The sequence below is a fragment of the Prunus persica genome, chromosome G3, assembly GCF_000346465.2.
Source record: "Prunus persica cultivar Lovell chromosome G3, Prunus_persica_NCBIv2, whole genome shotgun sequence".
NCBI classification, from domain to species: domain Eukaryota; kingdom Viridiplantae; phylum Streptophyta; class Magnoliopsida; order Rosales; family Rosaceae; genus Prunus; species Prunus persica.
Window position 1 is genome coordinate 837,788 of NC_034011.1, and position 14,043 is coordinate 851,830.

General features: G+C 42.8%; 1 protein-coding gene and 1 pseudogene across 2 annotated transcripts; both read right to left on the minus strand.

The window, feature by feature from the left end:
- LOC109947940 lies at positions 224–2,397 on the minus strand (annotated as a pseudogene). The gene is made up of 4 exons (XR_002270737.1): positions 2,101–2,397; positions 1,420–1,859; positions 934–1,296; positions 224–683 (listed from the first exon to the last, which is right to left on the minus strand). The product of XR_002270737.1 is annotated as a protein DJ-1 homolog D-like (transcript).
- On the minus strand, positions 9,869–11,733 carry LOC109947861 (protein DJ-1 homolog D-like; the record flags this gene model as incomplete). Its single annotated transcript, XM_020559103.1, has 3 exons — positions 9,869–10,322; positions 10,710–11,072; positions 11,317–11,733. Coding segments are annotated over 3 exons (969 nt in total), but the record flags the coding sequence as incomplete, so codon positions are not given.

Below are 14,043 nucleotides of genomic sequence, written 5' to 3' on the forward strand. Positions count from 1 at the left end.
CATGTGTGTCTCCAGCCTTTTAACAAAGATGGCACGTGCCGTCATTTCCCCATTTGAAAACCCACGGTATGACAAATGAAGAAAGCTAGCAAACAAACAAGGATAAAGTAGCCTTTACACAATTAACAATACAATTTGGGCCAATTTTCAACAGTGAAGGCATCTTATTGCATTCTCCGGAGCCTTTCTTTTTCGAAATAAGGATAGATTTTAATTTAAACGCTAGATCTGAAAGCAGATTCAATGATTTCCATAAAAATCATAATCAACATTACGTAGTTACAAACATACAAGATCCATCCACAATTGGTACATATAGAGCAGAATCCGAGCATCATTGTTCCCTCACAGATACACACAACACCTTCACATATGCTCTTATTCTTTTATTGAATTACACGGAGTTTCTGGCTATGCTTCTTTTTCTTTTATTCTCTTATTCGTTTATGGAATTCCATATATTCCTTGGAAGCAGCAGACCCGGTAAAGGGTGCCTAGAATGATACTCGAATATCAAGCAATCTCATCAACTGAGAAATAAGCTCTGGTTGGCCATGCCACGCTGCTGCGGTAACCAGATTTCCATCAGTGACACAACGATCTATTGGATCCGCTTCCACAAACGTCCCTCCTGACGAAACCACACGAGCCTTAATCCCTGGGTATCCAGTACATTTCTTCCCCTGAAATATAGCCAATTGAACCAATTATATGACATGCTAAAAAGTGCCTAATCAGTTAATAAGTACATTAACCACTAATCAAAAGAAACAGAAAAAATATCATCTCCTTTGCGATTTTAAAGAGTACTCACCTCCCTCTTCCCCATAGTTATTTACAATTGAGAGGTTAATAGGTCACAACAGATCAGCTCAACAGAACCAAAATACAAAGCACTACCACTAACTATGTTTTTTTCTTTAAGAACCATACCTGCAGAACACCAGCAGCAACTAAAATTTCCAGGCCATGGCAGATGGATGCAACTGGTTTCCCGGCTTCCATAAATTGTTTCACTAGTACAATAACATCCTCCTTTAGTGCCAAAAACTCTGGAGCTTTACCTCCAGGGAGTACAAGAGCGTCATAACTTGAGGCATCTATGGATTCAAAGTCAGCTGTTAAAACAAAATTATGTCCCCGGATCTCACTGTAGGTTTGGCCCCCTTCAAGATCACGGATAGCAGTTGGGCAGGTATCACCGGCTTTCTTCTTGGGGCAAACCACATCAACATGGCATCCTAGAACTTTGAGGGTCTGATAAGGCACAGTTACCTCATAATCTTCCGCGTAGTTCTACAAATATTGGGGAGGGGAGCAATTAAATGATGATGATTAGTAACTAACAGTTTAATCATTGGCTATATTTTGTCCCATATTTGTCATTGCAATATAAAAGAAACAGAAAAGAAAGCTTACTCCAATGATGATGAGGACCCTTCTCTCTGAAGCACATATTTTGCCTCCCAGTGCCTGAGAAAAAGCCTAATGAACTCAGGATTGCCATAATATGTGACCCCAGTAATTAAATTATCATCAGCAACACACACTGACAATGTATCGGGTTCTACCCAGTGAGCACCAGCAGCAACCAATCCAGGTTTCATAGTTGAAACCGCGGTGCATTTGCGACCTTTAACAGCGCCTGCAGGTGCTAAGACCAACAGCCCATGGCAAATAGCAGCAATTGGCTTTCTGCAGTCAGAAAATTTTCTCGCCAATTCTACAACGGATGCCTTCATAGCAAGATGTTCAGGAGATCGTCCTCCTGGTATAACTAGACCATCATATTTGTCAATTTCGATGTCATCAAATGTTGCATTCAGTGTGAAATTGTGACCACGAGATTCTTTATTAGCCTGTAACCAAAAAGGTACACGAAAGAAAACCAAACACAACACACACATTAAAACAAGAGTAATGGTTAGGTGAATTCAAGCTTCTTTGTCTTGCTTGTCTCTCAAACTCAAACTCAAACTCAAACTCAAACTCATCAGAGGTTGTTTTCCAACAACTGTGTTCAATATTAAACATATAAAATATATTCCTCTTGTTTACAAATAAAAAAGAACAGGAAAGACAGGAAAGACAGAATTTGACCTGGTCAGTGGACTCTACTTGAATGGTTATGGCAGTGGCGCAGATATCACCAGCTTTCTTGACAGGAGAAACTGCATCAACAGAGACTCCAAATGCCTGCAGTGCTTGAAATGGGACCATTGCCTCGTAATCTTCCATGTAGTCCCCGCACAGTAACAACACCCTCCTCTGCACCTCGCCTTTCGGATTCCCCATTTCTTTTCTTATTTCCTTCTTTAGTTTCTTTCTTCTTTTTCAGAGAGAGAGAGTTTTCAGAGAGATTTTTCAGAGAGAGAGAGAGAGGGAGAGAGTCTGAATACAAGAAGGTAGGTTATAGCTTGAGCTGCTCTGCTTTGCTTACTTAAATACTCACAAAAGCGTTTTTGGAGGTTTGTGGAGTCAGCTCGATACGGTCGCACGCAATTTGAGCAACACATCGCAGTCAGTTATCGTGGCATCTCTCTATTCGCCGCTTCTTTTCAGTTCGGATAACTATTCTATTAGTTTCGAGCCTATCACCGTCTCCATGTTTGATACGTTTTTTTGTTGTCTTCTTTACCGACCAAGTGAGTCTAAATTATTGAAACTTAAGTTTGTTCTCTTCACGGACCAAGGGGGTCTAAATTATTGGAGGAAGATTGAAACTTGAGTTTGTTCTCTTCACGGACCAAGTGAGTCTAAATTATTGGAGGAAGATTGAAACTCGAGTGCAAAGAGACGGATTTATTCTCTTGTTGTGAATACAAGTAATGGTCTAAATTATTAGAGAAGTATTCTAACTTGAGTGCAAAGAGCACAAACTTAAGTGCAAAAGAGTGGACTCACTGTCTTATTACGAGTGCAAATGATAGTCTAAATTATTAGAGAAATATTCAAATTATAGTGCAAAGAAGCATACTCACTGTCTTATTGTGAATATTCGAATATTCGAGCTCAATGCTTCCTTTTCGATTGAAAAAAAAAAGAAAAAAAGAAGCTCAATGCTTCCAAGCTAATGTCCCTATACTATAGAAAAGCTCTTTAGAGTCGTCATCCTCTTCTTCTTGCCTTCATTGTAGCATGTGTGTGGGCCCAATAGTAAAGCTCAATGCTTCCAAGCTAATGTCCCTATACTATAGATTATAGAAAAGCTCTTTGGAGTCCTCATCTTCCTCTTGCCTTCATTGTAGCACGTGTGTGGCCCAATAGAAAAGCTAATGTCCCTATATTATATGGACTATGCGGACAGTGATGGATTCAAGATTATGTGGCCAAGGGGGCTTAGTGTAAAGTTCCGAAATTTTTCTACAAAGAAAATAATGCTAAAAAAATATAAAGATAGTACTATAATCCGTCATTTGAGTTCTTAGTCCAGGGTCTTCCTGAAAATTAGCTAATATCTCATCTACTTCAATTGGTCTTGCATTTGAACTACCTGGGTTAGGCGAAGAAGGACTATCCGTAGATAATTTTCTTTTAAAGATTCGTTCCATAAATCTACAAATCAATTAATTCAATCAATCATTAATTTTTATCCAAATTATCATATGAATATGAAAATTTCAATAATCCACTCTCAATATTCAATATATCTAAACCCATATTAATCAATATTCAATATACCAATACTTACGAATGAAAGTTCCAGCGACATCAGGGAATTTTTCCCTTATGTAATTGTCCAATCAATATTCAAAATAATCAATCAATTCACATTATCAAGCATAAACTCACTCAATCTACATTATCCATCAATATGATTCATATACATAAATTTCATTACATAAAAAATATCAATATCAACAATATATATTATCACTATAAGGGTTGGGAGATTGGGAATGAAGGGTGGGTTGGAAGATTGGGACAGGTTAGGGTTTGAAAGGGTGGGAAGAGCTGTGAAATTGTGAAAGGACCCGCCCCGAATTTTCTCAAAACCCGAGACGAACCCTTTGGAATTCCTGACATCACTCCGATGCCAGACCCACTTACTAAAAACCGAGACTCCCTGCCGAAATTTCGGCAGAGTCTCCCCTATAAATTGGACATTTTCCAAAATTTATACCTGCATGAAAATGCATTTAATATTCCCAACTGGCAGCATGCACAATATAATTTCATGCAAATTCTCATAAATGGCCTTCGGCCTTCAATTAATTCTCAAACAACTACCAAGCAATTCAAATACAAATTATGACTAATATTTAGTCTGCGGCTGCACCTAATAACCTTAGGCTGCCTACGTACCCTCCTTGAGAGATCAAGCCACACGTAGTTCTTCCTTAAAAACCCAATTCCACACTTGGGCGATGCCTTATTTCATTTCTCTGTATTTCACATATTCTCCCCATACGCCGGTACAACCAACGCCACGTATGAGGCCTGTCAACACGCCGGATAACCTACGCCACGTGCGACCATGCCATACTATCATAATATCTCCCTATTCGCCGGTACAACCAACGCCACGTATGGGGCCTGTCCCAAAGCCGGATAACCTACGCCACGCGGGACCTCAATATCATATCACAAATCTCCCCATACGCCAGTACAACCAACGCCACGTATGGGGTCTGTCGACACGCCAGATAACCTACGCCACGTGAGACCTGAACATCATATTACATAGCTCCCCATACGCCGGTACAATCAACACCACGTATGGGGTCTGTCCCAACGCCGGATAACCTACGCCACGCATGGGGTCTGTCCCAACGCCGGATAACTTCCACTTGGTGGTACATGTAGTGAATCCAACGTCCGAGGAGGTACCTACAGCAGTGCGTATAGCACTCCAAACTGACATTCTTGACTCTGTTGTACCCTTGTACAACCACATATAATTATATTTATATAAATTAATTCTTATATTGTGTAACCCTCCACAATAGTCTAGCTCCCGATAAACCCACCCCCCCCCCCCCCCCGGAAGGGGGAGATTACTCCGGGAGATTCACGGTCAACCAAGGGTCAAACTACTCTAACCCTGGTCAAACGGACTTGCAGAACCCATGACCTCCAATTTCCGATCCGAAAGTCTCTATGGGTTCTACCAGGTATAGGACACTTGTCCTGCGAGTTTGGTTCAGATCAGACGATCGGATTTCTCACGATCGCATGATCTGACAGTTAATATAAAATATAAACTTTAAATTATTATTCGGAACATCTGGGGCTCCGATTCACGATCCGTGAATTCCTACACGATCCTAGAAATACCTAGATTAACATATATTAAATTTGGGACCATCAGACGGTCCCAACCTATCGAACCCAGATAACGCATAATATGCGATTATCCGTTCGATAGTCAAACGACGTCCGAATTGAGATCCGCGAATCCTACGCACTCGTGACAACCTAAGGATCTCATCAGAACACAGTGCTATTTTTCTACAGTGCCCACGCGCCAGCAGCGCGTGGGTGCCCAAAGCGATAATGCTTCGCCGGAAAATCTCAAAACCACGGCTCCAAACTCCTACCCTAGGTATAACACCCTATTTGGAGCCACTTTTGTTCTTGGACCTACCCCAAAAAGTGGCCGGAAATGGCCGATCACGGCAGCCGAAGTTTCGGCCGATTTTCAATTCGAAAATTGAGTTGGCTACGCTAAGAATTGATCTAATCCTATCCAACCATCAGCTAGAGCAGCTCGAGAGGTTCAAAATCCATACATGGGTCGACGGAATTGGTGGCCGGAGGAGGGAGATCGGCGGCCGTGAAAATCGGGCGACATCCGGGCGAAAATCGCCATTTTCTGGCGGCTGGAGCAGCGGCCGATGTCGGGGGTGGGCTGGGTCGTGACGCCGAGGCCGAGCCGGTTCTTTTGGTACCGGCCCCGTCCGCAGCCGCGGCCGGTGGCTGGAGTTACGAGGAGAGAGAGAGAGAGAGAGAGAGAGAGAGAGAGAGAGCCGACGGGAGAGAGAGAGAGAGATCGCGGGAGAGAGAGAGAGAGAGAGATCGTGGGAGAGAGAGAGAGAGAGAGAGAGAGAGAGAAACCAGATTTTATAAAAAATCCCATTTCGAAATATTTACGATTATGCCACTGGGCTTCTTTTGACCATATCTCTCTCGTTACAACTCCGATTCGAGCCCACTACGTGTCTATGAACTCGTCTCAGTACGACCTATCCAAAAATACAAGTCACGGTCCAAAACTCTCTGCAGTAGTGTGTATAGCACTCCAAACTGACATTCTAGACTCTGTTGTACCCTTGTACAACCACATATAATTATATTTATATAAATTAATTCTAATATTGTGTAACCCTCCACAATAGTCTAGCTCCCAATAATCCCCCCCCCCCCCCCACAAGGGTGAGATTACTCCGGGAGATTCACGGTCAACCAAGGGTCAAACTACTCTAACCCTAGTCAAACGGACTTGCAGAACCCACGACCTCCAATTTCCGATCCGAAAGTCTCTATGGGTTCTACCAGGTATAGGACACTTGTCCTGCGAGTTTGGTTCAGATCAGACGGTCGGATTTCTCACGATCGCATGATCTGACGGTTAATATAAAATATAAACTTTAAATTATTATTCGGAACATCCGGGGCTCCGATTCACGATCCGTGAATTCCTACACGATCCTAGAAATACCTAGATTAACATATATTAAATTTGGGACCATCCGACAGTCCCAACCTATCCAACCCGGATAACGCATAATATGCGATTATCCGTTCGATAGTCAAACGACGTCCGAATTGAGATCCACGAAATCCTACGCACTCGTGACAACCTAAGGATCTCATCGGAACACAGTGCTATTTTTCTACAGTGCCCACGCGCCGCCGCACACGCCGGCAGCGTGTGGGTGCCCAAAGCGATAACGCGTCGCCGGAAAATCTCAAAACCACGGTTTCAAACTCCTACCCTAGGTATAACACCCTATTTGGAGCCACTTTTGTTCTTGGACCTACCCCAAAACGTGGCCGGAAATGGCCGATCACGGCGGCCGAAGTTTCGGCCGATTTTCAATTCGAAAATTGAGTTGGCTACGCTAAGAATCGATCTAATCCTACCCAACCATCAGCTAGAGCAGCTCGAGAGGTTCAAAATCCATACCTGGGTCGACGGAATTGGTGGCCGGAGGAGGGAGATCGGCGACCGTGAAGATCGGGTGACATCCGGGCGAAAATCGCCATTTTCCAACGGCTGGAGAAAAACCAGATTTTATAAAAAAATCTCATTTTGAAATATTTACGATTATGCCACTGGGCTTCTTTTGACCGTATCTCTCTCATTACAACTCCGATTCGAGCCTACTACGTGTCTATGAACTCGTCTCAGTACGACCTATCCAAAAATACAAGTCACGGTCCCAGACTCTCTCCGGTTAAAAATATGACTAAAATACCCTTAAATAATTAAATAATTAAATAATTAAATAATTAAATAATTAAATAAGGGTAAAATTTGGGGTCGGGGTGTTACAAATTGGGAATGAAGGGTTTGGAGGCGCTGTGCATTCGGGTAAGTGATTCGGTGTTCTTTTTTTTTATGTTTTTTGTTTTTTTAAACTTGGCCCAAAACGACGTCGTTTTGAAGCCAGGTCAATTAAAAAAAATTTGACTGAGCCTTGGACCAAACGACGTAGTTTGGCAAGGCTCGTTTTAGAAAAAAGGGATGCGCAGCTTGAGCGGGCAAGGCACAGCGCAGCTGCGCAATAGAAGAAAAAATGGCATGGGACTTTTGTCGAGCAGTTGGTGTGCGTACCAGGGGTCATCCAGCAGCTGTCCAAGGGGGCTTTCATGGATTCCCTTGCCAATTTTCCTGCCTTCCAAGGGGTCATCGGACCCCTCTTGTCCCAATGTGCGTCCGCCAATGCATGCGGATAAATAAATGTAATGTTTATCTCTAACAGATCATGCTTTTTGAGCTGTGATAGTTTTGGAATAGTGTTCGCGTGCATTTTACCTCGACTGCCATGTTGATTTTCACCAGAGCAGCAAAGCTGCTTGCTTTGTGTTATGAGGTCTGGTTTTGTCAACAAACTATATTGCTTGACCCAGAAGAAAATGCAATATCATGTGGATCCTCATTTCGCAGTTGCAGGAGGATGGTTGTGAAAATACAAGAGCTAATTCTGGATAACATGATATTTGTGGGAGCGATTTCTTCCCACAAGAATATTCAATTGAAAGATTCCTCTTTCATCTTCGCCACCCCTTTCTCCTTGCAAAATAGATCGAAACAAGAGGACCACACCCGTGAGGTGTTGGCCAAATGCCCTCAGATGCCTAAGTTAGTTCAATTGATTCGTAGAGAAAACAATAGCTAAATAGGGTACAAAGATATATATATATATATATATATATATGTAAGGTGTAAACCGGGTGGCCGAAGCCATGAGTGGTGGTCGGAGCCTTGTGTAAAAGGGAGAGAGAGTATGGCGGCTAGGGTTTGTGAGGGATAATTTCTGCAGAGTTTCAGTAGGAATTTAGACGTAGCTCAACCCTTGTGCGTAGCCATCTATTTACAGGGGCCTCGGAGGCTAGGGTTTCAGAGGAATAATTCCGCAGATGGAAAGGAATTATTCTTCCCTGATTTGGCGAGATTGGCTTAATTAGGGATTTGAATGTAGGAATCAAATCAATCCCAATTAAATTAGATAACTCCCAATTAGGTAAAATAATCCCCAAATGGAAGGAAATATTTCACCTAGGGCTTTGCTAGAATTGGGCTCCCACAATATTCATTCAGGTAAAACTTCGAGGTGTACGGTGAGAGAGATAGAGACCAAAGGGACTGACGACTAATAAATCGTAGTGTCCTTAGCATAAGTAGTATAACACAAGCTTCATCCACAACCAACTTGCATAGAACATGGCATATACATATCAAAACCAGTGTCACTTGTTCCCTCATATATACAAACGTCACCTTAACATAACACAACATACATGCCTTATTCTTTCACGAATTACATAAAGTACATGCAAGCAGCTGACCCGGTAAACAACAACTAGAATGATACTCGAATATCAAGCAATGTCATCAATTGAGAAATGAACTCTGGGTGGCCCGGCCATGCTGCTCCAGTAACCAAATTTCCATCCGTGAAGCAACGATCTATTGGATCAGGTTCCAGGCATGCTGCTCCCAGCAAAACCACATTAAGGTTCACCGCTGGATACGCAGTACATTTCTTTCTCTATAATTTAGCCGGTTAACAACAATTAGGACACGATTAAAAAAAGTTCATAATGTGAAAATAAGTAAATCAACCCTCAATCAGAAGAATCAACAAAAGACAAACATATTACAACTTCAAGGTGGTTTCTTTTTTACCTCGTCATTAAATACTCACTCTGATAAAACTTTATATAAACAGAAAATAGGCAGTGTCCCTCTTACAAAATTGATGACACTCCTAACTCTTCCTAACAACTTCTGAAAAACTGAAACTGCCTAGCTCCGCCAAGCCTTTTGGTTTTCCTTACTAGGTAATTTCTTCTTTTACCCCATTCCCGTGAACTTGTCCTCCTTGGCTCATTGAATGTTCGTTATGTCTCCACCCATACTCAGCCAAACATTTGATGTACTTTAAATCTTTAGTATTCAATAATACTGCATAACTGTTGATATTTACATAAATGGTTCATAAAATTGAAGTGGAGAAGAAACTATCTTAAGAGTTGAGAATGAGTTTGGGTGGCTTGAGTGAAAAAACTTTATCCATCAACACAAGGAGATGGTGAAGGCATCTTATTATGGTGGGATCATTTGCATCCTCCGGAGCCTTTTTTTTTCAAAATACTGCCAGATTTTAATCATTAAACTAAGAATGTAAACGCTAGATCCGAAAGCAGATTCAAGGATTTCCATAAAAAGCATAATCAACATTACGTAGTTAAAAACATACAAGATCCATCCACAATTGTTACATATACAGCAGAATCAGAGCATCATTGTTCCCTCACAGATGCACACATCACCTTAACATATGCTTTTATTCTTTTATTGAATTACACGGAGTTTCTGACTATGTTTCTTTTTCTTTTTTTACTCTTATTCGTTTATGGAATAACATATATTACTTGGAAGCAGCTGAACTGGTTAAGTTTGCCTAAAATGATACTCGAATATCAAGCAATGTCATCAACTGAGAAATAAGCTCTGGTTGGCCATGCCACGCTGCTGCGGTAACCAGATTTCCATCAGTGACACAACGATCTATTGGATTCGCTTCCGCAAACGTCCCCCCTGACACAACCACATGAGCCTTAATCCCTGGGTATCCAGTAAATTTCTTCCCCTGAAATATAGCCAATTAAACCAATTATGTCATGCTAAAAAGTGCCTAATCAAGAAATAAGTACATTAACCACTTATCAAAAGAAACAGAAAAAATATTATCTCGTTTGCGATTTTAAAGAGTACTCACCTCCTTCTTCCCAATAGTTATTTACAATTGAGAGGTTAATAGGTCACAACAGATCAGCTCAACAGAACCGAAATACAAAGCACTAGATGTAACCTTTTTTACTTCCTTTTCAAGTTCAATCGATAAAGTATTTCAATCTGTTTTACTTTATCTTTAATAAGTAGCATTAAAACTGGAAGCATTATATTAATGTTTTAGTGACAAACGTTTAACCACTAAAATGCAGGTAGGATATATGTTTTTTCTTTAAGACCATACCTGCAGAACACCAGCAGCAACTAAAATTTCCAGGCCATGGCAGATGGATGCAATTGGTTTCCTGGCTTCCATAAATTGTTTCGCTAGTACAATAACATCCTCATTTAGTGCCAAAACCTCTGGATCTTTTCCTCCAGGGAGTACAAGAGCGTCGTAACTTGAGGCATCTACGGATTCAAAGTCAGCTGTTAAAACAAAATTTTGTCCCTGCGTTTCACTGCAGGTTTGGGCCCCTTCAAGATCACGGATAGCAGTTGGGCAGGGATCACCGGCTTTCTTCTTGGGGCAAACCACATCAACATGGCATCCTAGAACTTTAAGGGTCTGATAAGGCACAGTTACCTCATAATCTTCCACGTAGTCCTACAAATATTACAAATATTGGGGAGGGGAGCAATTAAATGATAATGATTAGTATCTAACAGTTTGATCATTGGCTAGAAGCCTAAAACCATGAACTTGTCGTGGCGAAACTGGTAAAGCCGACTCGGGCTTTCTCCCCTTTCTCTTTTAATAATATTAAGGTTGGTTGTCACTTGAACTTGAGCATACTATTTTGTCCTATATATGTCATTGCAATATTAAAGAAAAAGAAAAGAAACCTTACTCCACAGATGATGAGGACCCTTCTCCCAGAACCAGATATGTTGCCTCCTAGTGCCTTGAGAAAAAGCCCAATGAACTCAGGATTGCCATAATACGTGACCCCAGTAACTATATTATCATCAACAACGCCCACTGACAATGTATCGGGTTCTACCCAGTGAGCACCAGCAGCAACCAATCCAGGTTTTACAGTTGGAAACGCTGTGCACTTGCGACCTTTAACAGACTGCCCATGACAAATAGCAGCAATTGGCTTTCTGGAGTCAGAAAATTTTCTCACCAATTCTACAACCGATGCATTCATAGCAAGATGTTCAGGAGATCGTCCTCCTGGTATAAGTAGACCATCATATTCGTCAAATTCAATCTCATCAAATGTTGCATTCAGTGTTGTTTGTGCAAATAATCTCACGGGAGAATATTCGCCCAAGATTCCTTCGTCTTCTCCGCCTCTCTTTCTCCTTGCAAAACAGATTGGAGTAAAAGGACCACACCCGGGGGGTGTTGGCCAAAGGCCCTCCGATGCCTAAGTTAGGTAAGGGAATTGAAGGAAAACCGGGTGGCCGGAGCCGTGTGTGGTGGCCGGAGCCTTGTGTGAGAGAGAGAAAGAGAGGAGGTGCCTAGGGTTTTTGAGAAATAATTTATGCAGAGTTTCAGTAGGAATTTAGACGTACCTCATCCTTGTGTGTAACCAGGTATTTATAGTGGCCTTTGGAGAGGTAGGTGGGGTTGGTGTAGTTGGTGTGGTTGGTGGGGTTGGTGCATTTAGGGATTATGGATGAACCGAATCCCTAATTAAATTGGGGATCAAGTAACCCCCAATTTGATTAGGTAATTCCCAATTAGGTTAGGTAACTCCTAATTAGGTCAAATAATTCCCAAATTGATTGGCCTAATTAATTGACCTAGGGTTTTGGTTTAATTAGGTTCCCACAAATGCCCCCCAGCTTCTGCATGGCGCGTGGTGGCATGTAAGAGATGTAAATTATCCGTTGGGCTGTCCAGCTGTAACTGGGCTTCCTTCGTGGACATGGGCTCCCGCGTAGAGGAGGTGTTTGACTTGCCAATTTTATGAACTCCCAGGTTGGAAAGAATTTGTGATTCCTTGTAGGTCAAGGAATTTTCATTCTTATAAATGTAGGGCTCCTCCAATTTATTCTTCACATCCAAAATCCATTCTGATTTTATTAGTGAGAGAGAGTAAACTTTGGAGAATTTTTTCCTTCTTCTTGAGCTCTTGTCTTCATCGCACACCCAAGGTAATTTAGACTTGAGTTATATATATATATATATATTTTGTTCCAATTTCCCGCAGCTTGGCTCATGCTTCTAGCTGATGTGGGGAGCTGAAAGGGAGGTCAGCAGGCTTGGGACTGTACATTTTGGGCTCGAGCATGGAGGTCCAAGGGCTATGGGTTCTTGCTGGAGCAAACTGGCTGCAGCTGAGGCAAGGAAGGGTTAGGCCTGGCTCACGGTTGGGCTGCGCGCGGAAAGCCCAAGGCGCTGGGCTTCGAGCAATGGCCTGAAGGCGCTGCTGGGCAGGAGGCGACGGGCCACCTACGCTGGGCTTCGTCTGAATTGGGCTAAGGTGAGAGCTGGAGCTGGCCTGCGCGATCTGGGCTGGAGACGATGGGTCACGCGTGCTGGGCTGCGAGCTGGAGCTGGTCATCTGGGCTGAAGGTGATGGGCCACGCGTGCTGGGCTGCGAGCTGGAGCTAGTCATCTGGGCCTCCGTGCTGGGTTGCGAGCTGGGCTGCCTTCTGTTTTTTTTTTTTTTTTTTTTTGGCATTCTAACATGTAAAATTATTTTATTATTATTTTTTTTTTCAGCTGCTCAACGACCATGTCTTCTGAAGGAAAGAGCCGATCACCAAACTCAAGAGTGCCTTTGTACCTGTGGGGCGGTTCTCAAGTTCCCAAAGAGAAGTTTGTGGCCAATTTGCACCGTGTCACCAACGAGGCCCAGTTCAAAACGTGGCGTGCCCTTTTCGACTCTGCTATACCCAAGGATGTACATGTCAAGTTGGCAGAGCCCTCATCTGACAGTATACCTCGTGTGGACCCGAACAATCCAGGCGCCAGGATTATCACGTTCCGCCCCTTCTATTTCTCGCTGGGTTTCACGTTTCCGTTGTCGAAATTTTTCAGGGAGGTGTTCTGCGCCATGGAATGTGCCCCGAGCCAGTGTACTCCGAATGTTTATCGGGCGGTCATCTGCTTTGAAAATTTGAGCCGCTTCTTCAAGTTGGATTTGACCGTGAAGGAGTTCTTCTACTTCTTTGAGGTGAGACACTTCGAGAAATATGCCCAACTCCGCGCATGCGAACCCAAGTTGTTTGATAGTCTGAGTCAGGGCGATCATGTGTGGAGCAAGGATGTGCTAGAGGTTAGTGGCAGATGGGAAGGAGAGGTTGGCGACGGTCCGCTCGTTCCTCTCACCTACTGTGATGGTAAGTTGCATCCCTCTGATCTGCTACTATTTTCCATGGGATTCCTTAGTGTGTCTGACTAACTTTTGTCTTATGCTTGCAGATGATGCCATTCGAAAGAAGCTTGTTCTCGACCCGGACATGACGAAGGTTCGACAAGCTTTGAGCATCCCTGCTAAGTTTCGTGAATGGCGCTGGTTGCTGAGCGAACACCGGAAGAAAGTCAGTGGCCTGCCCCCTGCTGAAGATATTGAAAGGTGGAAGTCGCGCTGCTTGAAACTAAGTGACTGCCAGTGAGC